Raw genomic sequence first — 27,584 nt, 5'->3', positions numbered from 1 at the left:
TATTTGTATTTCCTAGCTATTTCATATTCAAAATGAATCGATATACAGAGAAAACATTAAGAATACATAAAAAATAAAAATGTATGTACTATTGCTGTCATGCTCTAATGGGAAATGAAGTGAATCGATTCGGTAGAGCGTTCAATATTATTTAAATTCAAAAAATCGATCAAAAAACACGTCTGAAAAATAGATCACTATGCAAGGTGTTAAAAAATTATTGATTCAAGCGTCAAAGGGTTGTAGGATTTGACTTATTTTGTACGCAAAAAAATTTTTTTCAACTCAGTTATGCTTTTTTTCTAATATTAATACTATTTCATATATATATTTTGAAAATGTATGTATTGATTGTAATACTGTCAGTATCAATTTTAATGATTTTTGCCCACATCAAAAATGATTGAAGTTTACCTTATTTTTGCTTTGTGACGAAAGTATTTAATTAAAATAACACTTATTGCTTTTATTTCAAAATTTCAGAAGAGAATTGAATCCCTTGAAATTAAATTAGAAGAATGGCTCGCAGACGCAAAAATCTCCCTTGCAAATGATTCAACTAATATATTAAATATATTGAATGAAAAGATCGTCATAAAAAGCATCGATTCAAAAATTTCTAAAGTAATCGTTCATAATTTGAAAACTATTTGGGGAAACCCGTAAGTAGTCATTAATCTTTTTTTATTCGTTTATTTTACTCTATACATACTTATTTTTAGACAATAATTATTTAATGTCATAGTAAATTGCCAAACATTCAAATACGAAATGTACATTTTTAGAAATATACCTCTTCCCTTATTGGACCGGGTATCAAAAATGTTAGTACAACGTTTTCCGAGTTTGCAAAGTTCATCATCTGACGAGGAACCATGGGTATTACTTATTTTGATTACAGATTTTTTACTTATCTTTGATCGACTTCTCGAGAGTTTATCTTTTTCTAATTATATATGCGTTTATGATTTGTAGCAAAGATGGTCGAGAAAATTTGAAACCCGACTGAAGTACGTGAAAGATAAAGAGCCAAATGCCACCAAGAGAAAGTACTCAAAAAAGTCCAAGCTAACATTACCTGAAGATACAGATGATATTAGTGCGGAGGACTTATACAAGGCAAAGGTAAACTTTTTTTTTAATTCATAGCACTCTAATTTAAAAATTACAAATTTAAAAATTACAAATTTTTAAATATGTCTTTTTAACGAGACTCGGGACAGCATTGGCCTTTTGTTTGTGCTGCAAACCCTTGTCTTGCAGGAAAAACATAGCCACTGTATAAAATATAGTATAACACAGGTGTCAAGAACTTTACAGCATGGTCTATACTATGTAATTTAAATTTTTTAGGTCTACAAGCTCGCTACTATGGCGGACACGCCGGAAAATAAGGAAGAAATCGCACTTTTGATGAGAGAAACTCGTGCCACGAGAGCGGCGAATGAACGAAAATTAACTGCCAATAAAATATTGACCACATTTCCACACTTATTGGCCTATAAAGGAGAAATGGTAATAATATAATATGTGAGGGGTTTGTTTCTATTTGTGCTTAACTGTTTAATAGGTTTCTGTTACAAAAGATCAAATCAATACCATTATTCAAGTAACATAGTTTCATTCAACATGTTTCATCATAATACTTATTTTGAAATATTTTTTGTGTGAAATTAAATAGTTAATATTTATTATTGAACGAATATACGGACATTAGCTCAAATAGAAACAAGTTCCTCAGTCTTATTTGTTATTATTTTAATTTTATAATTAAAAATAATTTTTTATAGATAATTGAAGAATTTGAATACATGTTCCCTAATGCCTGGCCATTTGAAAATTTCGACGATGATTGTTTTGATAAAATCTGTAAATTGAGCGAGAAACATAATTTTTGGGCTTCGCTACAGTCCATTTCTGACAGTTAATATTTTTAAAATACAATATAAACTATTAAGTCGCTAGTTCCTACGAAGGAATCTCTTTTTTAAAACTGCTATACAATAGTTTCTGTCGTAAGAATTACCCTTTTCTTTAAGGTCTACGAATTACACGCTTTTCCAAAAAGATCTTGCCTCTATATTTAAAAAAGTGATGATCTTCGTATAGGCTGCGTCGAAGTAATACTACTTACATTGTAACTGATTAATGAAAATTTAACTGTTTTAATTTTAGAAGCATGCAAAGCTATTGTGATGATTCCCTATCTTTTAAAGGTATGTATTCTATGTTATAGTTATGTATGCGAAGTACCCCAAAAAGCGTTTTTGGGCACACCATGCACTAAAAGCTGGACGCATGTTACGTACAAGTACTTTATCCAACGGGCCTGTATATACTTGTCGCAGCACGAGCCAAAGGCGAGTGATAGTACATATATGAATACAAGACATTTAATAGTACAACAATGTCCAAAAACGCTTTTTTCGCACCAAAAAGCTTGCACAAAAAGGCGTTTCGCACTATAATGTTGCTTGACAAATATTTTTTTTCTCAGTTTAACCTAACGGCTATGCTGCAATGTATAAATTTTTAACAAAACCTATTATAGCACTTAGTACATGTGAAAAAAATACTATTTTATATTAATTTGCCATATTTCTTTTTTTGTTTTTTAGGGTAAAACAAAAAATGAAGGTCTGGAGCATGATAAAATTATAAAATTTAGAAAAGTAAGTACACTATTTCGTTGAAAGTGGAAATTGAAATTTCATTACTTACATTTTTTTCAGCCGAATAATGTAATTGATTACGGAGCAAAGTCCCCCAAATATCCGGTAATAATTGCCACCAATGCAGAAGGCACATTAAAGGATAGTTTTTACTCAATAAGATTATTTGCCGGAGACTTCATTAAAATTGGTCGGGATTTTCGACAGGCCCTAAAAGTTTATATATACCTTATGAAAGTTTTTAACTTCCAGGTTCCGGCCCAAACCAAAAATATTTTTGATATTCTATATTTATTTTTGAATTTAATAGAATGGAGCGAATGTTCAAATAACGTTACCGATTTGTTTACGAAAATTGTTGAATAAAAGTATTTTTATAACACAATGTGATTTTTCTTTTTTTAAACATTCAACGATTAAAACGCCTTTTTATTAAAGTATAATATGCGCAGATTAGACTTTTCGGTCAAGGCGCATGGACGAAAAGTATAATTTGCTCATAATATACTTTTCAAAAGTGTAATATGCGCAAATTAGACTTTTGCTGAGATGGTGATTTTTGAAAAGTCTAATTTGCCCATATTACACTTTTGAAAAGTATGATATGAGCAGATTATACTTTTCGTCCATGCGCCTTGACCAAAAAGTCTAATCTGCGCATATTATACTTTTCCAAAAGTATATTATGCGCATATTACACTTTGGAGCGTCGAAATTTATACTTCAGGCTCTGCGTGATACGTGTGGGGTGATTCGAGAAAGCTCAGACTATTGCGCCTGGACTGAGAGGGTTTTCAAGCGGTCACCCATCCACTTATTTAGTGCGGCATTTTTTGCTGCAATTTGTCCATCGTCGGAGCCCTGAGTACTTCACATCAGTAACCGAACCCCTCGTATTGTGGTAGTGTACAATATACAAAAATATGTATACGCAAAGTTTATTTTTCACATTCGAAATCGACTACGACATCTAACGGTAGAATCCGAGGCTCGCATGAGCGCATTAATGAGGGTTTATCTCGGCTTCCCCATCTTCAGCTAATTGCTTTTTACTCTATGGACATTTTTGGTACATCATTATACTATCATATTATTTTCGTTAGTATAAACGTAACAATTATTCGACCGATTTTCTGGCGGCTTATAACTTAACACGGACTTTTATCTCGATGTTCTTGTGCTGCATCGAGTCTACGCATAAAGCTCTATTTATAATGGGCAATCCCTCGCTCGATATACATAAAGCTCTAGCGACGTTAACATACTCTACACGTGGCGTAGCAAAGATCGCACGTACATAGCTGGAGGACCGTACATGGCGTCAATTAGCGATTCACCTCCCAGATAAAGAGTCATAGATATGAAACCTTTTTCTTCTTCTTCTTCTACTCGATCTTCTTAAACTCGTCCGCTCTGTCATATTTAAAGTGCAGTACTTTGTATGTATGTGCGCTGGCCGCCCACGCACTCGTATCTCGGCCGCGGCCCCTCGAGGCATCGTATACACACACAAGCCGTAATATAGGAAATGCGTGAGCGGTCCCCGCCTTTCGCCGGTATATACAAGCACAAACACACACACACATGTACGAGAAGAGGTTTTTGCACTGTCGTGGAGCATGTGCAACGTAAAACGTATATGGTCTAGGTTGCCACCGTTTCTGCTGCTGCGCTTAATTTTTCAACCGTGTCTCTCTCGGTTGTCATCCATATAACGAACACGCGCGTCGATTCATACCGATCTCGTTCGCTACATCGCGAGAGAGTCCGCGTGATTTCTAAAAGTCGAGATCACCCCTATGGGCCGCTTCTCTTTGTTACAACAATGTGCTTTCAATGGGTACCAATAAAAATAGAGGCTCATTGTTGTGTGCGCGCGTAAAATGAATAAATGTACATATATTGCCGGGGCTCGTTGATAAAGCAAAAAATAAAACTGAGCCACGCGGCCGTTAAACGGACCTTTACACACAAACGCAAGAGTATAACTGCTCGGCTTAATTTTACTTAGCCGCGCACACCGAGCTACTATATAGATATAGACACGCGCTAACTCGATGGGATATTATACATTCGAAGCGTACCTATATAAGCTATGTACAAAGCGCGGCGCGTGTGAAAATCGTTTTAACGATATTACATTATTGTATATGTACCGGCGCTGCGTTTATAAAATCGAAAATTTTATATTTATGCACTGGCTCTCGAGCCCATTATTATTTATAGAATGTATATAATATTCTCATTGAAAGCCGCGAAGATTTTTTTCTAATTGCGCCTCTATGCGCGAGTAGTGGTCACTTTGCGAGATCGGCGTGTGAAAATTGGCACGTACGTTTATAAAGATTGGAAAATTTCCCGTATACAATATTAATTTATATGGAAAGTCGCGAGATATCGAGCTAGCCGCGCGGGAAATTAACTCGTCCCGAAATTAACATCGCGTATAACGCGTCATCATCATCGTCGTCGTCCTCCTGCACGGTCTCTTCTCTCTCTACTCTCTCTGACTCGCGTGCGAGGATGATGGATAGCTGCGCCTGCAATCGATATACATAAAAACTCGCGTGCAGCGCGCGGAGAAAGGCCGAGATCGCCTCGCGCGGCGGGTGCGGATCGGTATACATACAGACATTAACGTAATTGCGTTAAACCAATTACGCGTGTATATCGACGGCGATCATCGGCGATCGGTCGATTCGGCCGTTAAAAGTAACTGCGTTATAAAAGATACTCCGCGCTACGGCTACTTTGCATGTGTGCGCGCGCGCACCGATAATGATGGGCCGCCTCGCGATCGCGAATCGGTAGCTGTGTGTGCAATTCGGCCCCTCTGCAGCTCTTTTGGGTAATGGTAGACATCAGCGATCTCGAGCAAGCGACTCTGTACGCATGTATTATAATAACGGCTAGGTACGGGTCGCGGCCTCGTTTTCCCACGCGAGCGCCGATGAAATAATTAGCTCGATTTTTCTGTGTATATCGGTGCTCCGCGTATTATCAATCGCTTATTTCTTAAAGTGCACATATATGTGCGTGCGCTGCTGCTGCCTTTTACAAAACGCACCGATGATTTATCTATTCGGAATCTATGCGCGACTTTACGCGCGAGGATATTGCGCTTTGCTCGCGCGTCTAATTGACGCCACACGCATTCACTGACACACACGTGAACGCAGAGCCGAGCTATTATAGCACACTCTCGCTTTTCTCCCGCGCTGCACTCCTATACAGCACGCCTAATAGGCTCTCGAACGCGAGCTTCGACATTCACCTTCGACGAGCTCGAGCCACGCCGCTCTCCTATACATATATAGCCGACAGCGCACGTAATCCTTTGTATAAATACAAGATCGGCTCACGGCGCGCGCTAGATTTACGCGGCATATTTCGAGATTTGTGTGTATCATATATATTTTTCGGAGTCTCTCGTAGTATAGTTAATACGCTGGGAGCTAGTCACGCTCTTGACCGCACCGATCGCAGGTCTATATTACAAATAATCGTGTTACAGTATGCATGTGCTAATATTAACAACGAAGCACCAAAGGATCGATCGTTGTTGCCTTTGATTTATCGACACGTGCGCGGCTATGTGCTTCGAGAGGATCGTCGCCCTCGCGCGGATCGTATCTCGGAAGAGCTTAGCTTAGTTATGTGTATATATAGGTACACAGAGGCTGAGCCACGGATATTATATAGAAGCCGCAACGATGAGCAACAGCAGCAGCGCACGAGCATGGTATATATATACAGAGAGGAGCTGAAGCGCATCTATCTCGCGTCCGCGAGCAGCGCCTCGTAAATTTTGACGAGGATTTGTTGTTGTTGTCCTGTCGAGCGCACGACGATATATACACACAAGCTCCGCAGCGGCCTTCGAGAGCCGAGATATAATGAACTTTTGCATCTTCTCGGTGGGCAACGTCGCCCAGTATACAGTCTAGTTCTTTCTCTCTCTGTCTCTCTTTGTCTTAGGCTAACAACGAGTCGTGGTCGGTGGCAGCACATTTCTCTTTCGTTTTACCGATTTGTTTCTCAAATGAAATTTCAAATTCGTATACGTGAATGACCTAAGGCATGGTTATAACTATTGCACAGATTAATGGGTCTGACCATCGATTAGTATGGGCGTATAGTATCAAAGATGTTTGTATTATATATAGTCGTGCAAACTTTTTTTGCCACTTGCGAGTTTAAAAGGCTCCATCTGTTGATAGAATCGAAAAGCTCGAAATCAAATGTAACACCTTCGATTGCGATAAATCTCGTTACGATACAACACAATTTCTGAAAGGTAGAGTCGGTTTATGGAGCACAAGTAGTACAAGGATGTACTCGATGTTGGCAGTAGGGAGCTTTTTTTTTGAGTACTTGGTTTTGGAAGGACGAAAAATTCTTCAAAGGAATCGTCATCAATTTAGATGTTTAAATTGTTTCAAATATTATAAGGATAATGTATAAACAGATAAATCGGAAATTCAATTGTAAACAATATGATTTTGATATTAGTCACTTGACACACTTTTCATGTTTACATTAAAAACAAATTAGTTTGAATGTTATCTTTCCGGACGAAACAAGCTGTAACACCGAAAGATAAATTTTACTCATTTAATTTTCGTGACACTAAATAGAAGAACCAATTGTTCAATTCAGGCTACAAAATGGATAAAAGTGACAAGAAATCCGAGGAAATTGTCTCAAATGATAATTCAAGTGAACGCGACGTTGTTGTTTCAGACAACATACAACACATTTGTGATATTCCTCAGGATGCATTTACACTAGAATCAATCATGATAACACACCGAGACACAATTCATGATGAACCAAAAAATTACTCATGTGAGAAGTGCGAAGAGAAATTCGAATTTCGGAGTCATTTGAGTAGACACCAAATATCAGAACACAAAGGCCTTAATAATTTTGCATGCGACAGATGTGAGAAGAAATTTGTGAAAAAATCAAGTTTGTTTACGCACCATAAATTGGCACACAAAGATCGCAAAGATTACACGTGCATCAAATGCGACAAAAAATTTGAAAATAAATTAACTTTACTTAAGCACAACAAAATATTCCACGAAGTTTTCAAAGATTACTTATGTGAAAAGTGCGCCAGGAGATTCGGAAATAAACAAAGGCTGCTCGCTCACATAAAGACAGTACACGAGAGTCGGAAAGATTTTGCATGCGATGAACACGAGAGGAAATTTGGATTCAAATCGGATTTGCTCGACAATCAAAAGACAGTCCAAGAAGGTCGAAAAGATTTTGCTTGCGACCAGTGCGAGAAGAAATTTGTGAAAAAATCAAGTTTGTTCATGCACCAAAAATTAGCACACAAAAATCGTCGAGATTTAACAAGTGCTTGCAACAAGTGTGAGAGAAAATTTGAAAATGAATCAACTTTACTCAAGCATAAAAAAATATTCCACGAAGTTTTCAAAAATTACTTATGTTACTGCACGAAGAGATTTCCAAATAAATATCGTTTGCTTTCGCATCAAAGAACAGTGCACGAAGATCGAAAAGATTATGTATGCGACAAATGCAAGAAAAAATTTGGACAAAAATCACATTTGTTGCGGCATCAAAGGGGAGTTCACGAACGTCGCAAAGACTACGCATGCGAGAAATGCAAAAAGGTATTTGGTGAAAAATCAACTTTGCTCATACACCAGAAGACAGTACACGACGGTCGTAAAGATTACACATGCGGTAAATGCGAAAAGAAATTTGGAGAAAAATCAAAATTGATTAGACACCAAAGGACAGTACACGAAGGTCGCAAAGATTTCGCATGCGACAAATGCGAAAAAAAATACGGACACAAATTATCATTGGTCTTTCACATAAATTTAGTTCATGAGGGTCGCAAAGATTTTGCATGTGTCAGGTGCGAGAAGAAATTTGCACAAAAAGGGAATCTGCTTACCCATCTGAAGACAGTTCACGAAGGTCACAAAAATTTGGCTCGCGACAATCGAAAGAAGAAATGATGATTGACAATTATAAATAAATGCATCTACTGATATAAATCTTTAAGTATACAATTTCATTAAAATTTGCATCTTATTAGTACACCTTTGTATTGTTTTGTTATAGTGTGTTTTCGGATTTCTCGTAATACTAATTTCTATACTTTCTGTTTGTATTTTGCATCCTTAGTTTCTAGTTGTTAATGATGTTTTTAATTGGCTACTAGATTTCCGATAAACCCCTCACCCAATAATTGCTCAATTCTGAATTTAGCATGAGGAATTTGCTGAAAGAAGGTTTATTTCTGCTAAAAGATACGTGATCTAGCGACAACAATATGTTCTTACTGAAAAAACTAATCTGGAAAACATTTACTAATTTAATTCAAAAACCAAAAAGTGTTTTCTGCATTTATCAATTCAAAATCTTATATCAAAGCATTTCAAATTGCGTGAGCGGCGAATGAAAGTTGACATGTGGCAACACTTTTTCCTCCACTGCCGGAAGGTCAATTTTTAGTTTCCAAACAAAAGTATAACTCATTTTTAAAGTCCGCACGTAATTTTTTTTCAGCGAAATTTCTTTCGGCCCGGTAGAAAGCGAATCCGTATAAAAATCGATCGAGCGACGCACGCGTAGGTTTTGTTTCGTGCCTCCGAGAAGCGTCGGTGTTGCTTCGCGCGCTGTGATTAGTCGGCGCTTCAGACAGTGTCGAGACTTGATTCGACTTGTTCGCTTACTTCCACTGCGACACGTAGGGCAGGCGAAATTGTAGATCTTTATATGCCGTACATCAGTACATTTTACGACACCGCAGCGTACACAGCAGAGGAAGATCGCATTGAATGCAGTAAGTGATTCTCTACGTGTGTTCACCAGTGGTACTTGTGCAAAACAACAAATATTTAAAATTATCAGTGATTGTGTGTCGTGCGAGTGAGTATAAAAATTAGCGAAGAGATGGCCTATCGTAAGATCGAAGAAAAAAGTCACGAATTCCTTCGTAAACTCTATCCCTTCATCAGAGATTACGAGGGCCAACTTCCAAATCTGCGAGACATTTTTCGGCCCGAAGCAATCGATTGGCTTCTCTCGGAATCTGTCAAGACAGCTAACTACGGGCACGAGCGATCACTCATCGACTTTGTAATCAAGACCGGCTACAAGGACGTGCCCAAAGTCGATGAGGACGGCCAGCCACTGTTGCAACGCACCACACCACTGCACGTCGCGGCTTGGAACTGGTCCCCTCGTCGGAATATCGCCGCAGTCCGCGATCTTTTTAAAATATACCACAGATTCGACGCGAATTACAGCGACGAGTCGGGTTTTACGCATCTATTTGCGGTATGTGTGTACGGCTTGGACGACGTCGTCGAGAAATTTCTCGAGCTAGGCCAGGATCCCAATAAATGTGTCTGGACGAAAACGGGCGATTCGCCGCTACACTTGGCCCTGATGTACCGACACAAGGGAGTGACTGAATTGCTGCTGAGAAGCGGGGCCGATTCCAACCAGGCCAATTCGCATGGGTTGACGCCTCTGCACTTTGTCTGCATGAGAGACAACGCCCATGGCTTGGCTGAGCTGTTCTTCCAGATCAACGACGAATTGAAGAGGCCGTTGCAGATCAACGTCCGGGACAAAGAGGGCAATACACCACTGCATTTGGCTGTATGTTTCAGCCACAAAAAAGTGATCGAATTGCTGCTGGGACGAGGTGCCAATCCGAATTTGGCAAACAAGGAGGGATCGACGTTTTTGCACACCATTTGCAAATATCGTTCCGATGACCATGACCTACTCGAGACGTTGTTCGAGATCAGTGACGATAAACATCAGCCGTTGCAAATCAATGTACAAGACAGTTTGGGTCGGACACCACTGCATTTGGCTGTGAATCAAAGATGCAAAAAGGTAGCCGAATTGTTGTTGAGAAGAGGCGGAGATCCAAATCTGGCCGATGCGAAAGGATCGACACTTCTGCACACTATTTGCAAGAGACAATGTAAGATCAACTGGGCGGAAATGATATTCGAGCTCAGTGACGAAAAATATCGACCAGTGCAGGTCGATGCCCGAGATGGGTCGGGCCTGACACCGCTGCAATACGCCGTGGCGCATCTCTTGCCGGATGCCGTCGATGTACTCTTGGATCACGGCGCTGATGTGTCAAGTTTTGTATTCCCATCTCAGAATTACTTCGCCGACGGATTTAAATTGCCACGTTGGGAGCATAAAAATTGGCATAATTTAACTTTGAGATTAGTGTCGGATACTCTGATAATCGTCGAACGCCTCGAGAAAAGAGGATACAAAATGAACAGAGCTAACGCTTTGACGATCATTAAATTTTTTTCCAAGCTCCAATTGTTCAAAGAATCAACGAATTTCGACGACAAGTGGTACAACGGAGAAGAGTTTAAGAGCAGAGCCGAAAACATAACAGTAAAACCGAGTCTCACGCTGTACGATCTGATCCAGTTGCGACCCGAAGAGGCGATCAAACTGGTCACGTACTTGGACTTTTTTGAACTCGTGCGATCGAAACAATTTTCCAAGCTGCCCAAAGGATCTATGAGGGCTTGCGCTTTGTACCTGTGCGAACTGATGTCTGGAAGATTTTGCCTGCGATGGGCACTGGATTTTTTCTGGGAATTGTTGATACGCTATCGGCTCATTTGCTTAGCAGCCAAAGGCCAAAGTTTGTGACGTGTTGATCTGCATAATTTCAATATTTTTTTTACATTTCTAAATTTATTTAATGGTGCAGGTATCATTTAGATAAATAAATGTTATTAGATTTAAACTTTTTGTGTTTTAATTTTATTTTACTTTTCTTTGAAAAAGTCATGTTGTATAATAACCTTTAAATACACATTTTCATATATATGATGATAAAAGAAAGCCTTTTCTCCAAAGAGTCTATATTCCTTACACCATACGATCAATCGCTCGTCGCTCCTTCATCAAACGTCCTGGATAAGAAGCGTCACATCGATAATTCGACTATTACAAGAAGAAATGATGATTGAAAATTATAAATAGATGTAAATACTTATACAATTACTTACTTTACTTAAGCATAACATTTCGAATCCATAAGAATCGATCGAGCGACGCGCGCGTAGGTTTTGTTTTGTGCCTCCGAGCAGTTTCCAGTTGCTTTGTGCGCTGTGATTGGTCGGCACTCGATAGGGTCGAGACCCGAGCGTCAGTTCGCTCCCCTCCACTGCGACACGTAAGATGCGGCCGAGTCAGCGCTCAGTTCTCTACACCTTCTGTTTAGTTTTGCGCCCCTTTGTTCGTCCGAGTTACTCGGTCAAACGATATACTTATGTGTGTGTCGTGCAGCAGTACATGTTACGACGTCGCAGCGTAAACAACGGAGGAAGATCGCATTGACTTCAGTTAGTGATATTTCTCTATACGTGTGTTCACCAGTGGTACTTGTGAAAAAGAGCAAATATTTAAAATTATCAGTAATCGTGTGTTAGTGTGAGTGTGTAGAACAATGTTAGAGAGTTTTTACGAAGAGATAGCCTATCGGAAGATCGAAGATAAAAGTCACGAATTTCTTCGTAAACTCTATCCCTTCATCAGAGATTATGAGGGCCAACTTCCAAATCTCCGAGAAATTTTTCAGCCCGAAGCAATCGATTGGCTTATCTCGGAATCTGTCAAGACTGCTAAGTACGGGAATGAGCCAGAGCCTCTCATCGACTTTGTGATCAGAACTGGCTATAAAGACGAGCCTAAAGTTAATAAAGATGGCAATCTTGTGTTGCTTCGCACCACACCAGTGCATCTCGCGGCTAGAAGCTATACATCTAATATAGTTCGTAAGCTTTTTAAAATATACGACAGGTTCGATGTGAATTATACCGACGACAATGGATTGTCACATTTCCACGTAGCCTGCGAGGATGGGTGTAGTGATGTTATTAAAAAATTCCTCGAACAAGGCCAGGATCTCAATTTGCCCAATGAGGAGGGATTGACTCCTCTGCACTTTATTTGCAAGCGTTACGGCGACAAATCCGATGAGTCGACGGAGATATTCTTCAAGATCAACGAAGAAATCAATCAACTGGTGCAGGTTGATATCCGAGATAATTGGGGTGATACGCCACTGCACTTGGCTGTGGAACGCGGCAACATGAAGACGGCCGAATTACTGCTGAGAAGAGGCGCCGATCCGAATTCCGTCAACCTTCGGGGATTCACGCCTTTGCTTACAAGTTGCGAACGATACTTCGGTCCTAATGTTGTGAACATGTTATGTACGATCTGCGACGAAATAAATCAGCCGTTGCAATTCAATGTCCAAGACAATTTGGGTCGAACACCACTGCACATCGCTGTGAATAAGAGATACGATGAGTTGGCTGAACTGCTACTGAGTAGAGGGACCGATCCAAACTTGGCCGACGCGAAAGGGTTGGCTCCTCTGCACACTATATGCAGTATTAAGAGCTACGACCATACCAAGTGGTTGAAAATGATATTCGAACTCAGCAACGAAAAATATCAGCCGGTGCAAGTCAACGCCCGGGATGATTTAGGTTTGACACCTCTGCAATGGGCCGTGGCGAATCTCTTGCCGGATGCCGTTAATATACTTTTGGATCATGGTGCTGATGTCTCGAACTTCGCTTTTCCCAGTTTGAAATATTTCGCCGAAGGATTTAAAATGACTCAGTGGCAACATAGACATTTGCATTCTTTGAAATTGAGACTAGCATCTTGCGCTCTGATCATCGTGGAACGTCTTGAGAAAAGAGGATACGAAATAGACCCAGGCAGCTCCCTGAAGATCAGTAAATTTTTCGATAAACTCAAATTGTTCGAGGAATCAGTGGATCTTGAAAAATTCTGTCGTAGTGACGAAAATTTAAGGGACAAAGCAAAAGGGTTAATGATGAAACCGAACCTTTCGCTCTACGACCTGATCCAGTTACCGCCCAAAGAGGCGGAAAAACAACTCACGTATTCGGACTACTTCGAGTGTGGAAATTCGAAAAAAAGGGCCAAAAATATGAAAACTTTTTTTTTGCATCTGTGCGACATGATGTGTAGACGATTTCTCCGACGATTGGCACTGGATCCCATGTTGGAGCTGACGCACTACGAACTGCCGATCGAGTGCTGTGAAGTAATCATCGAGAAGTTAATGAACAAAGATTTATTGCATGTTTGTTTGGTGGCTACTGGTCAAAGTTAGTGATGGGAATGAGCATATTTTCATTATTGTTCTAAATATTCAGTGTAATTTACGTTGCAAACTTTTCATATCATTCAAATAAATAAATCTGCTTCAATTTAAATGTTTAGGGTTTTAATTTCATTTCACTTTTATTCGAAAAAATCATAAACAAGTTATGAGTCTATATTTTCACGATTACTAAGCATCGCTCCTTTACCGAATGTCCCGCATAAGAAGTGTCACATCGATAATCGACGCGCGCGACACGTGTAATCCTTATCTAACACGGCATTGAGTATATAATTCCAAGTAAATTTCCTTTTTGTAGTTTACAATCATATGCACATGCGTGTGCGGCTTTATCGCACTCGGACCGGATTCTAATCAGCTGCTCTCGTCGCGATGACGTACGTGACCAATGTCCATTCGCCTTTATACATATGCGATCGTTACTAGACCTTTTTATTTTGTCTCAAGAGCAAAACTGGCACACATACACAGATATAATAATTAACACTTTGCGCTAACAACGCGATAACTCTTGTGTACAGCATGTATACAACAACATTGCGTCAACATAGCTCTCTGCGCGTGACCGACGAGCGCGATTGTTTTTTTTTTCATTCTTTTTCCCCGTCTTTCTCTCTTATATGTATCTGCAGCGCGGGAGGATATGACGAAACGGCCGGCGAGACTATTTAGGCAGGCCTCCGAGACTAAGAGAGACAGACAGAGATTGCAAATGAGCTCTCGGCGCACCGCTGCCGCTGCGGCTGCTGCCTTCGAGTGAAAATCTCGAATGGACGAATGGACTCGGCTGCTGCTGTTTCGTGTTCCTTTTCCACGCTGCGCGATAATTAAGGATAAGGCGGCGCGAAACACACACAGATCGTTGTTGTGTTGCAGAATCCGCACAACGCCACGGCCTTCCTTCCTTTTTTTTTCCTTTCGACTTCGAGTGTACTTTCTATTTTTCTTCCTGAAATTCCTGGCGCAATTGATTAGACCCTATATAGTGATCACTGTATACGTGCTTGCATATACGAACACACACACACCCATTTCGTCGCTGCTTTTCACAGATCGTAAAAAACAAAGATACGCGATCTGCACAAGCGACGGCGAGCCGACACTCGGCCGCGCACGAATTGTTTCCAAATTTCTGCGAATTTCTTAATATTATCTCTCGTCGTCGTCGTTGTCGTCGTTGAAACAAATTTTCACCTCCTTTTCTTTCCGTCATAATTGAAAATAAAAAGATAAAGCCGCGCACACTGCTATATCCCCGCGTGCGCTCGGAGTGCTAATGAATAGAAAATTGCCAAGCGTCAGTCGAAAACTTTCTATTCTTTTTAGCCACGGGCCGGGTAGTGCACCGACTCTCTCGAAAATACATATCCTTCCTTCCTTCCTTCCTTCCTTCCGGCGATGGCATGTATGCTCTGTATGTATAAGTTATAAGTGTATATAATCGAGCCTTCCTCGCCCGATAAGCATCGATTTCCCACGCAATTAGCCGCGAGCGCGCGAGTCATTTCGGAGTCAGCTGCCGCCGCCGCGAGAGAGAGAGTCGAGCTTCGTCCACTTATTGCACACACACGTATTCGCGATCGTCAATTGAATGCGAGATTTATCATTATCGTATATAAATGCGACTGACGACGAATTCATTGAGTGCACAAGAGAGAGAGAGAGAGAGAGAAAAACCTGCACGATCTTGATAAGCTCAGTAGAGAAGAGACGACGTTCTCGATGGAAATGCTCGGTGAATTTATATACAATGTAATAATGCAGTATAAGTCCCTGAAATTCTTGCGTCCTCTGCTGCTGCTGCCGCTGCTGCATACGCGCGCACGGCAATGAAAATCCAATGACGCAATGTGCCTACACCCCCGTGTCCATATATATAATGCCTCGAGAGAAGCTCGAGTCTTCCGTTACTTAATGAATCTTCAGGGTCCTTTCGAGTCCAAGGAAGCGACGGCATATCTCTCTCTCTCTGTCTCTGCGCGTAACAATGCCCTATAATAGCTATTATGTACGCGGAGAGTCGCAATTTGTCGCGTGTACATAAATAAGTAACGAACAATGGATGATCTCTCTACGCTCTCGTGGCCGCGAAGATCGGGATGACGCATGTACTTGGCGCTCTGTGCTCGGGATTAACTTATATTATGTTTTATAATCATCGTCGCGTTGCGTGATTGTATATAGAGGATCTAGGAAGACGACTCACCTGCCTGCACGATAATGACCGAAGTTTAAAACCCGGTAGACATATCAACTTTGATAATGGACTTATGATCAAATAATAATAATTTAAAATGTTTTGAAATATTAGCCTTTTTTGTTAATTTTTCTGATAGAATTATGTAGTAAATATTGAGTACATTTTAACTGTCCTGAAAATAAAAATTCACTTTAAAAAAATGTTGATCAATTTTCAACCGTATAGCTTTGTACACGATAATATTAGTTCAAGCGTTTGCCACTAGATCGAGAGTTACCTTCATCTGTAAATCCGCAAGTGGCAAAGTCAAAATAATTGTATATAATTCATGGCATGATAGGCAAATTATCTCAACTTTTCTTTGAAACTCAATCGCAAGATATTTTTTCGCTTGCCAAAAACCAGCCGCACAAATTTTAGAGCATTTCTGTACCCGCGAATATGCAACGTGTACAAAACGAGCCTTTATACCTAGTTCTATACGTCTTTGCCCATGTATACATTGCACACGCATTCCGCGTCAGCGATCTGCTATTGTCGCGCCGAGTCCGCCCACACACACATGCACAATACAACGACGAGGTAGAGAGAACCTCGGCTGCGCGCGGGGAGATCTCGTTCGGCGCGCGCCAAATACTGCAACGCAGCGATATATTTTGCCACCGAAAAGATTATCTGGCCCGATTTCTCAGGGGATAAGAGAGCCGCGAGAGCTAAAGCAAGAAGAAAAAAAAAGTATTGCAGCTCTCGTCGTCCCATAGTCGTTGTTATATTGTTGTTGCGCTGCGAGCCGCATATTGCGAGGCTCTCCTTGTTTTCTTTATGTTTCGCGCGCGAGTATACGAGGCGCGTGTGGCTCAGGATAGTAGCAGCAGCAGCTTTACACGTATATTACAGTCTCTCTCTCTCTCTCTCTCTCACTGTGTCTCAGGCCCATAGGTCCCGATAAGGAAACCGCCAACGAGCGCCACAGTCTACCGACACTGCGGCAGCAGCAGCAGTGAGTTGAATCATTGCGTCACGCACGTGCAGAGCCGAGCCCCGAATCGGCTCGCGTATTGTTTGCATAATTACCGCACAGTAGAGAGAGAGATGGAGCTGTATATATAGCTGCGTTTTCATTGACCGAGCGAAAAAATGGATTATATATAATACGCGAATTTTGCGAATCTTTTCTATGTTTTATCGTATACGGCGCCCGCGGGCGAAAATTCGGCCGCTTTATTTATTCATATACGCGTACTCGCGCGTGTAACGAGTAAACGTAAACACGGAAAAATTACGCAAGGCCGTGTACGAAAAAAAAAATTGCTAATTTCTACGTTTGACCAAACGATCGTCCGTACTTATGTACGCAAAAATAGCCATAAAAACGTCGAGCTGCTGCAGCGGGTATATATAAAATTTTAGCAGCTCGTGAGCCAACTATATGTTTTATACTTATTACCTATGTAAATTGAGAGGCGAGAGATAGAGAGAGAGTCTTGAACGATGGTAGCTATATTATCGCCTCCGGAGTAAAGAATATATAATAATACGACAAATACGGCGTCGTGCGCGGTATTTTAACGCTAATGCCTCGTGCGATTTTTTACGAATGGCTTTTCGAAAAATGATTCTCCCATTATTGTTATTATCAAAGCGTGTATGTATGTAGTTGCGCGCGTATCTTGTATTAGTCTTATTTACGACGGGAGCTCGAAAAATCGCCTTTTACGAGAGAGAGAAGAGGCCACCTACGACTAGACAGCAGCAGCTCTTTTGACGATTGCCACGCTTTGCGCGCGATCGCTCGGACACGAGAGATGCGTTAGAGTAATAATAATGCGCGTATCCCACGCCTGTGTGGATGTATGTATGCATGCGCGATGTGATTTATCGTGTACCGCGCGTATATACACGAGACCGACGGGACGGGACAGGACATTTTTATCCGAGAGAGAGGGAGCAACGACACAAACGCAATTACTCCGAGTCCTCCGGTACGCGTAAAGTGTGCGAGCCTTATCTCGCACACTGACTCTTTCTTATATACTTCGGAGGGCGCAGGCGAGTCTAGAGTTGCGTGTGTGTGTGTGGCGTGTGCCCACGTATACGTATCGTCGTAAAATCCTCGAGTTCTCTGACGCGTAGCTGCCAATCGCGTCGCGGCCGAACGAAGAATTGCGTTGCTTATATGTATATATCCACGCGGCTATTATCGGCCGAAAGGGAAAATTATTGCCTCGCGCGAGGACCGTATATGACCGTGTATGTGTGTAGGGTGGCTATACAGGATGATGCGCGCCCACCCAACAGGTTCGCGGCGTCTGGATATTTTCGAAAAAACGCTTGCCCGTGTATGTGTGTGTGTGTGCTAATTCTAAGTCGATGTACGAGAGGAAGTAAACGCGCAGCTTCGGCGACGAAGAAAATAAAAAAAAATAAATAAACGCGCTGAATGTAATTTACGACGCGAGCAGATTGCAGGCTGATTGCGGACGTGCACGTGCCGATTTTGTCACTCTAGCGTCGTTGGGTTCGTTCATTACTGGATCTCTCTACGCCCACGTATGCACGGCTCGCGTTAATTATTCATTTTCATGAATTATGCATCGATTTTTACGATAAAAGTTTTTACACATTTTTTGAAGTATAATATCGTCAACTGAGTTATAAATGTCAAGCGATTTGTGGTATGAGGAGGATAGAGCGGGTCCTATTTTATTTGAGGTGATCGACGAAGCCCGTATTCAGTAGAAGTTTTATAAAACAGAATTAAAAATTTTGATTTAAGCGCTTTTTCGAGTATTAGGACAGCAAAATAAGTGATTCATCGTTGGAACTTGGAAATGTTATATTTGAAGTTTCAAACGACTAAAAAGTTATACATTTAAAATCTTCAACGTAAAATAACACTATATATGGGCATTACAAATAATTCAAACTTTTTATCGCCTTTGCAGTCGCCAAAAAAATATAAACCAAGAATCATAAATTTTTTCCATATTTTTATTAATTCCATAACAAGAATAAAGCAGAAACTTTATATTATTTACATTTTATGATATTACAACCTTTTTGGAGCTCTTTTGTAGCCCTCACGGGTCTTCCGGGAGAATAATGTCTTATTACATATTTTTCACTACCCTTAGACTTTGGTCTTCTAGCCGCCTCACAAATATGATACAAGTCTTCGTTCGTCAGATGCTTAAGAATCATTTCACAGATTTCAATTGGTAGCCGATAATGTATCAGCTCCCAGAAAGGATTTAGCCCCCATTTCCGGAAAAATTCTCTCAATAGTTTCTCGCACAGATGAATCTTGCACGCCTTGGTAAACATGCGTAAATTTCCCCAACACGAGAGCTCGAAGTAGTCCTGATACGTGACTAATTTCGCCGCCTCTTTGGGGGACAACCGAATCAGGTCGTAGAGCGACAAGTTCGGTTTCACCATGATATCTTTCGCTTGGTTGAGAGAGGAACTTTGGCGGACGACTTCTCGAATAGTTCGTGAGAACTAAACACTTTCATCACCGCGAGGACGTCGCTTCGAGTCAATCGATATCCTCTTTTCTCGAGACACTCGACGACAGCCACAGCGCGAGACGCTATACTTAGTTTAGCTATTATCATGATCTTTACCATTTGACAAATACAAATATGTATACTATTATGTAGTATCCAATGCGTTTAGTATAGGAGTTTATCCCCACCACAGGCTTCCCAATGCAACGGCGCAGTATGCATTGGTACGAGTGCCTTAACCCATTAACGCGCAAAAGTGCAATTTTGTGCATGAATTTTCTGTTGTAAAAAAATTATAGATAAAGTTAAAATATTTTCTTGAAAATCTATACCCAGGGGTTTTTGAGTATGCTCTTTCAGTATCCGGTGTTATTTTTGCGATAAATAAACATTATCATCGTTTATTTTGCTATTAAAAACAAAAAACGTGATTTTTTGACTCAAAATTTTTTTTCAAAGTCGATTTTCTACCTTGCCTTGCCTTCGGAGGGTTCCCATATCACCAGAAATCGTGCACTTTTTCTCTGAACCTTCAAAAAATGCGCTGCAGCGATTTTTATCTAGCCCCTATAATTTCTAAAATGGCGAATTTATACCGAGCAGCGATATGAAAATTGCCTTATATTTTATTTGTTAATTATTGACTTTATAAAAGAAAGTCATACAATGAAAAGTGTTCAAATTTGTTCAAAGAATAGATGTGAATTATTTTTAGAATTTTTTAATAATTTTTTCAAAATTTTTCAGATTTTTTTTGGAACATTTTGGATTTTTTCGACAGGCCGGGAAATGGTCGTATTTTGCAAAATTTTCAAAGTGGTCTGAAAAATTCTGAAAAAATTCACACGTATTCTCTAAACGATTTCAAATATGTTTTTACACTCCAAATTGTACTTTTGAGTTCATATTTAGCGCATGTAAAATAGGTTCTGAGTAAAAAATGAGTGAATTTTTATACCACTGCTCGGTATAAATTCTCCATTTTAGAAATATAGAGGCTAGATAAAAATCGCGGCAGCGCATTTTTTGAAGGTTCAGAGAAAAAGTGCACGATTTCTTGTGTTATGGGAACCCTCCGAAGGCAAGGCAAGGTAGAAAATCGACTTTGAAAAAAAATTTTGAGTCAAAAAATCACGTTTTTTGTTTTTAGTGGCAAAATAAACGACGGTAATGTTTATTTATCGCAAAAATAACACCGGATACTGAAAGAGCATACCCAAAAACCCCTGGGTATGGATTTTCAAGAAAATATTTTAACTTTATCTATAATTTTTTTACAACGGAAAATTCATGCACAAAATTGCACTTTTGCGCGTTAATGGGTTAATTTTCACTTTCTACTCGTTTTCGAATTAATTGGATCCGTACAGACACGCTCAAAAAAGTATATGAGCACGCGGTTAACCTTGAACATGTACTTTAACTACTCGTAAGAACATTTTTTCAGAGTAATAATAGATATGAAACTAATTCAATTCATATTTGATTATACATTCATATTTATGACGGTTCATAATTTTCGGGTCATCTTCTTTTCTCGCATCTTCTTTTCTCGAGACAGTCGCACATGGCCAATGCGCCAGATGCTGGTATTAATTCAAACTCACGGATATACTTTGGGTTTTGAAAGTACTCGTTGTAATGCCTGTAACTAGTCTGTACAGAACAGTGTTGCGGTTAGCTTCGTCTCTGTGTCAAGTTGTCGGTGCGACGTATCGACCTTGTGGCGTTCAGTGTTAGAATCAAAAATTATTATTACAACAGTCAATCGATACGTGGTTATCTCCCAGTATGTTATCAAATTGTGAAGATTGCAAACATATGTACGTATGGAAATTGATTAATCTGGAGTCTTTATTGACTTATTTATCAAAATCGTGGGATTACTCTTTGAAAATCCAATCGAGATACGGTTGGGATCTGTCGTATCCCTCAAGGAACCGTCTAAACATCGAAGCGCACCGTTCTTTACTACAGTTAGAAGGATCCAAGAGCAGAAATGATGAAATTCGTCAAAGAACCAGAAGACTTTACCGACGTTTCGCCAACGATTCGCAGCGAGCTTCTGGCGACGAGTACGACTACGCGTGCTTTCACGAAACCTGCATGGACGGCGAAGTGGAACGAGTCGAGCGTTACATCCGAGAGGGCGTCGACGTCAATGATCTCAAAACGTGGAAGTGCTCGTCATTGTACATCGCCGCCCTGTTCAGGCACAGAGACGTCGTGAAGCTGTTGTTGGAACGCGGCGCCGGTCCGAATCAGCCAGACCACGAGCTGTCGAGCCCTCTGCACGCCCTGGCTCGACTGTGCCTCTGCGAATGCGGCACCAAGTACCATTTCTGCGATTACAGAAAACCAGTCCGCGAGATCGTCTATATGCTGGTTGAGAAACGAGCGAATATGGAGGCGCGCGACAAGTGCGGAGACACTCCTCTGAGCTTGGCTCTGAGACGTTTCGACGTCGAGCTCGTAAAGGCACTCTTGGAATACGGCGCGAGTCTCGACGTTTTGAAGGAGCGCAACGCGTTCGACTGGAATTTCACACCGTTGGAGTTGAAAAACTATCCGTTGGCTTTGAACATCGTCGAGACGATGCGATTGTTGCGCTCGGTTGACTACGAAATGAGCTTAGGTACCAGACTGAGGATGCTCGAACTTTGGAAGAGAGTACGAGGAAACGATGCCGTTCATTTAATTCCCTCCAAGGAAGAATGGAAAAAAGGTTGCTTGATATGTAGAGAAATCGTGTATCAGATTTACATTCATAAAAGATTCGGCTTTTTTATAAGACAAGAAACGGTAGATTATTTGTTACGGAAAAAAAAATTACTGGAATTGGAAATGCCACTTCAAATTCGAGATTTTCAGCCCTGTGGAAAAATGATCGATAGATGGAAGCTTCAAGTGGCAAAGTTGGATGATATCAAAATAAACGACGACGTTTCGCTCTACGACATTTGCCGAATGAGTTACGACAAAGGTTACGCAATTTTCAAGAAGACGATCGATTGGCGCGTACCGTCACTGGCTGGCCTGGAGCATGGTCGCGTGAATCTCATAGCGAAAAGACACATAGCAAACATTTTTATCAGGCTACACATGAACTTTATCGCAGCGGATCTATTTACGACGGATTATTGCCAATTGAATCTGCCGTACCTCGCTTGTCTAAAAATTGCCGAAAAAATGAGCGGCAGGGATCTATTTCGTCTATGCAAGCGAGCGCACAAACAGAATCTTGGACTTCCAAAAACAAGCCGCAATGCATATAAAGAGAACGCGTTGCGTGGATTCTGCCTCTTTTGCCGAACGAGACGCGACAAGCACCCCTTGATTGCATATTTATTGATTATTGTTGTATACTTGACGCGTGCCTTTTTAATGACATTGGATGTGTTGGCAATGAAATGTGTTATATGGCCCTGTATTGTATATGGGTACTCTGTGGTGATTGCTTACATTGGTTTAACATCGATGGCGCCCGATCGAATCGAATCATATTTTTGGGACTACATTTCTGAAATTTTTTACCTTCAAGTATAATTTTAGCTACATATCTTGTAGCGGTTCTTATCGAACTGATTTTTTTTTTAAATTTTTTATTTTGAATTGAATTTTTTTAAATTCAACTGTATACGCAAAGAAGTTGTACATCTTGCAGCTGTTCCTGTACATAGATGAGTTTTTGAGTTGTTTATTGTTCAATTAAATTTTTACATGTGAATAAAGACGTTACACATCTTACAGCTGTTTTTTTTTCTCTGATCGAGGCAATGAATATATAGTATGGGATCATTCATTTAATTTAGGGAATTTTTTAATTGAAAAAATTGAAAGTCTCTTTTCTGAATTATTTATTTGAATAACATGGAAAATCTATTACACAATTTAATAACACCAGACATTTAATCGACGGTTTCCTATAATTATAATTATAATAGCTATATTGATAATTATCAATATGCAAGTTCCTTGTAGTGTAAAAGTGCAAGCTCGGTATTTATACGAGAACGCCGAGATCATATAATTCACGGCGCATCTGCAGTTTTATTCTTATTAAAATAATGTTTATAAATGAGGCGTCGCGTAAAACCTAAAAAAGCTTCATTGATAGTAATCGCTCGCTCGAGCACGAGTGTGGTCGAATTTCTTCCGCCAGATGTCATCATCGAACCCTCAAGTAAAAACCAAATCCCCATAAGTCAAATTGTAAAATCTTTAACAGTTAATGATTGAACAAAATAATTACGAATTTACAGCCCTCGTTATCCGACTTTGTCCAATAATTATGCCCTTTTCTTTTTTCGCTCTTCAGATCGCGGTACTCGCCCTGACCGCCGAGGAGATCGAGGCCGAGCGCAGTGGCTGGAACGTCGACCCGGAGACGCAGTACCACATCCAGACGGACGAGGGCCCCGAGCGCTACTTTCGCTTTCAGACGCTCAACGGCCAGTACCGTAAGGAGAAGCGCCTGCAGGACGGCACCGTCGTGGGCACCGAGGGATGGCTCGATCAGCTCGGCTTTCTGCGCATCAAGGACTACATCGCCGACGCCAAGGGCTTTCGCATTCTCAAGTGAGTATACAAAATTTCTCATTGTATATCCAAAAGGTTTGAAATGATTGAACATTTTTAATATCTCGCGCGTGGCAGGTCAAAGATGATCTACGTAGGTAAAGATCGGCCGATTCAAGACGCCGTGTCGATATCGAAAACGAAGACGTCGTCGTCGTCCAGTGCGCAACAATCGTCATCGCAGCAGCAGCAGCGGCCCCGACGACCGGTCAATCCATTCAGGTAAATACATTCAAATGATATTCCAACGCTCTATACGCGACACCAATGCATCCATCAACATTATTCATATTGTTTTTTTACAGACAACCCGAGTTGAAGGACTTTTCGAGCAACAGCATAGAGTCGTCGAAGAGCTACGAAGCCTCAACGACGACTCCACTGATAATCACTCCCCCGCCGTCCAGGTCGAAATCTCAGATCGTCGCGGTGACCACCCTGCGGCCTCGGCCGTTCGCCCTGACGAGTGGCTATCTGCCGGCTTACAATAACCGCCAGAATCAGCAGTATCGTCGCCGCCAACAGCAGAAACCGGCTCTGCTGGTCGAGCCGCCGCCCTACCTGGACATCGACCAGGATCAGAATCACTTGGCCAGTCAGCCGGCGCTGCAAGTACACGTGGTGCCACCGCCACCTCCGCCTCCAGCAGTGGTGGTACAGCCACAAGCTTCGTCACCTGGATCCTTCAGGTATATCGCGGTGTCACTTCTTAACACTCCCTTCGAAGAATTATGTAGCTATTTAACGGTGCACTTCTTATACTCTTGACAATGCGTGCGCACGCCTATAATATAATGGATAATCGATCGCACAGGCGAGTAGGCGTATAGGATTTCCAATGACAAACTAGCGCACGCAGAGAGCGAGGCGCGTTTCGAGAGACTCGAGACGCGCGTAACAGCAGAATAGGATCATTAAAGTTCGCGTTCGCGTATAAATATTGTCACACTCGCAATATAATGCGACACGCAATGCGCCCATTGCCATTCATGATATGTATAAGCTCTCGATCGCGCAGGGCGATATATAAATCGCTACAGAGCGAGCCGGATAAATTTTCATCCTTGACGTATATTTATTCGTGCTTATGTTGCATTTTTTTTGCAGGGGACACCGACGCTACAACGCGACGATGAGCTCGCGCAGCGACACCGTCAATTACAACAGGCCCGCTTCGTCGTCCAATAACAATTCTTACAGATCGAGATCGAGGCGGCCGTCGTTTTACAACAGTCGTCAATCCACGTCGACGACGACGACTACTACCACCACCACCGCTGCTCCGGTCGCCGTCCGAGAGTACGAGTTCCCCAGCTACGACGGAGTCGCCAGCAGCGCCGAGATCACCAGCAACAACAACAATAATAACGGCTTCCAGTATTACCTGAAGAAGCAGTACCATGAGGAGGAGCGACAGAGTCCCGACAAGGCGGTCGGCTCCTACGGCTACGTCGATCCGTTCGGCATACGCCGAGTCGTCTACTACAAGGCCGACGGTCAGAACGGCTTTCAGCATCGGAAAAACAATCGTTACGTGGGACACGACGCTCAGCCCTACGATCCCCAGCCCATCGCCGCCGAACAGGCGATAGACTGAGCGATCGGATCGGATCTGTCTATGTATGAACTCGCGTGTGTGTGGGTGTGTGTACAAAATCTTGCCATAATTAACGAAATCGTTGGGCACAGCCAAAGTTGCCATTCGTAAACGAGCGGATGAATGAAGGGAGAAATAATTGCAATTAGTGCCTATGAGTTTACAATTGTCGATTCGCCTGCGTGCGAACTCGATCGAGCTCAAGACTCGATGCAATCGACTTGTTAATTGTTGTACTTTCAAAAAAAAGCTCGTGTCCACTTTTGTGTGCGATATAATAACTCGACAAGCGCCCCAAAAATCTGCGGCTGAATTTCACTCTCCTTTTATCGGCCACTGAGAGGAAAAAAAGAAAGGAGTCACAAGTGATTGTTTGCGCCGTACAGTCGTGAGAAGTTATGATAGTAATACATTGAGACATTGTATTTTTGTATGTACCTGTAATATGTGTACGAGTGTGAATGTGTGTGTGCAAGTGTGTGTGTATGAGTGGGAGATTTTCATCGCTCGATCGACTACTGGGTACGTGCAAAAGTGTGCGCGCATCGTAAATATTTCTTCTCTGTGTACAAAAGACGTATGAGGAATTGGCGTGTTGTATACGTGTGTGCAATGTCCGTCGAGCGGAATGTTATATGTATTTTTTTTTTGTTTTTATTACGATGGATGTGTCGGACTTTCTAATGGTCTCGCGCGCGTTGATTCCTCCGATTTTTTATTGCCATTTTGATGGGCGGCTATTCTGCATGCGCAAAAACAAATTATGAAAAGGAAAAAAAAATTTCCTCGAAACTATACATCCGATCGCGATATCATCGCGTGCACAAAATCGGAGAAAGGACCGATCAAACGCACAAACGCGAGTCGTTAAAAAAGAAAAAAAAATACCACGTGGAAAACGCCCATCAAAATAATTAGAGGAGAGAAAAAAAAAGTATCCCATAAGCTAATTTTCGAAATCTCGATTCGAAGTACGTGCGAACGCCGCGAGAGTAACGATGTATTTTGTCCGTACATAAATTTTACACTTAAATTCATTTGGAAATCGTTCTAGAGCGCTCTATGCGCACATCCGTTTGTGCATTGGAAAAAGTCGCGAAAAAAAAAAGAAAGAAACAACAAACCAACAACTGCATTAATGACTTCCGAATCCGAGCGATGAACGTCTACCCGTTGCGTGCCCGTCTCTGTCTGCTGAAAAGCTAACCAAGTGCCAGTGAAAACTCGTAAAAAGAACACGCATTATAAATATAAATATATCTCTATAGTGTATAGCTTCAGCAACTACTTGTTAAACTCGTAAAATTGAATTAACGAAGCGAGGAACAACACACGTACATAGGCGCGCAGTCTAGTGTAAAGTGACTCTGCGTATGTGTGTGTGTGTGTATGTGTGTGTGTGTGTGTGTCTGTACGGACGGAGCTGTGCGCCTATGATAGTTGTTTAAGACGATAACAAAAAAAATTATAAGAAGCAAACAACGAGCGACACGTCCGCTCGCTTTAGTAGTAGTATATAATAACTAATTTTTACTTAATCTCCGCTGCTTACATAGATATTATAATAGTCTAGCTAGCTGCTGCTTTTCCTTCGCGACCATTTTTTTGTGCGCCTCGGCCGCTGCGCGATCGGAAGCGAGTTTTCCGGGCGCAGTAAGCGAGTGAAACTCTTTTATATAAATACATAATACGACGAGAGAGGCCTGAAAAAATGTCCCGGCGAACGAAGCGCGCGTTTCATTATTTTATATTTATAATTATGTGTATTTAATTATATATACGGCAGTAGACGCTCTCTTTAACGAGT

The 27,584-nt window shown here is 41.2% G+C and overlaps 1 protein-coding gene across 1 annotated transcript in view; it reads left to right on the top strand.

Annotated features, from left to right (window-relative positions):
• Positions 1-25,904, top strand: part of LOC106648463 (nuclear transcription factor Y subunit gamma) — a 43,827-nt gene extending 17,923 nt beyond the window's left edge. The window contains exons 2-5 of the mRNA XM_023460305.1: positions 23,921-24,180; positions 24,259-24,402; positions 24,486-24,869; positions 25,288-25,904. Coding sequence (XP_023316073.1) covers positions 23,921-24,180; positions 24,259-24,402; positions 24,486-24,869; positions 25,288-25,777 — 1,278 coding nt within the window. The 3' untranslated portion in view covers positions 25,778-25,904. The remainder of the gene's footprint in view (positions 1-23,920; positions 24,181-24,258; positions 24,403-24,485; positions 24,870-25,287) is intronic.
• The last annotated feature ends 1,680 nt before the right edge of the window (positions 25,905-27,584 follow it).

This window comes from Trichogramma pretiosum, unplaced genomic scaffold (assembly GCF_000599845.2).
Source record: "Trichogramma pretiosum strain Unisexual culture from Peru unplaced genomic scaffold, Tpre_2.0 scaffold77, whole genome shotgun sequence".
Classification (NCBI taxonomy): domain Eukaryota; kingdom Metazoa; phylum Arthropoda; class Insecta; order Hymenoptera; family Trichogrammatidae; genus Trichogramma; species Trichogramma pretiosum.
Note: the sequence above shows the minus strand (reverse complement) of the source record. Positions and strands in the feature narration are given on the sequence as shown.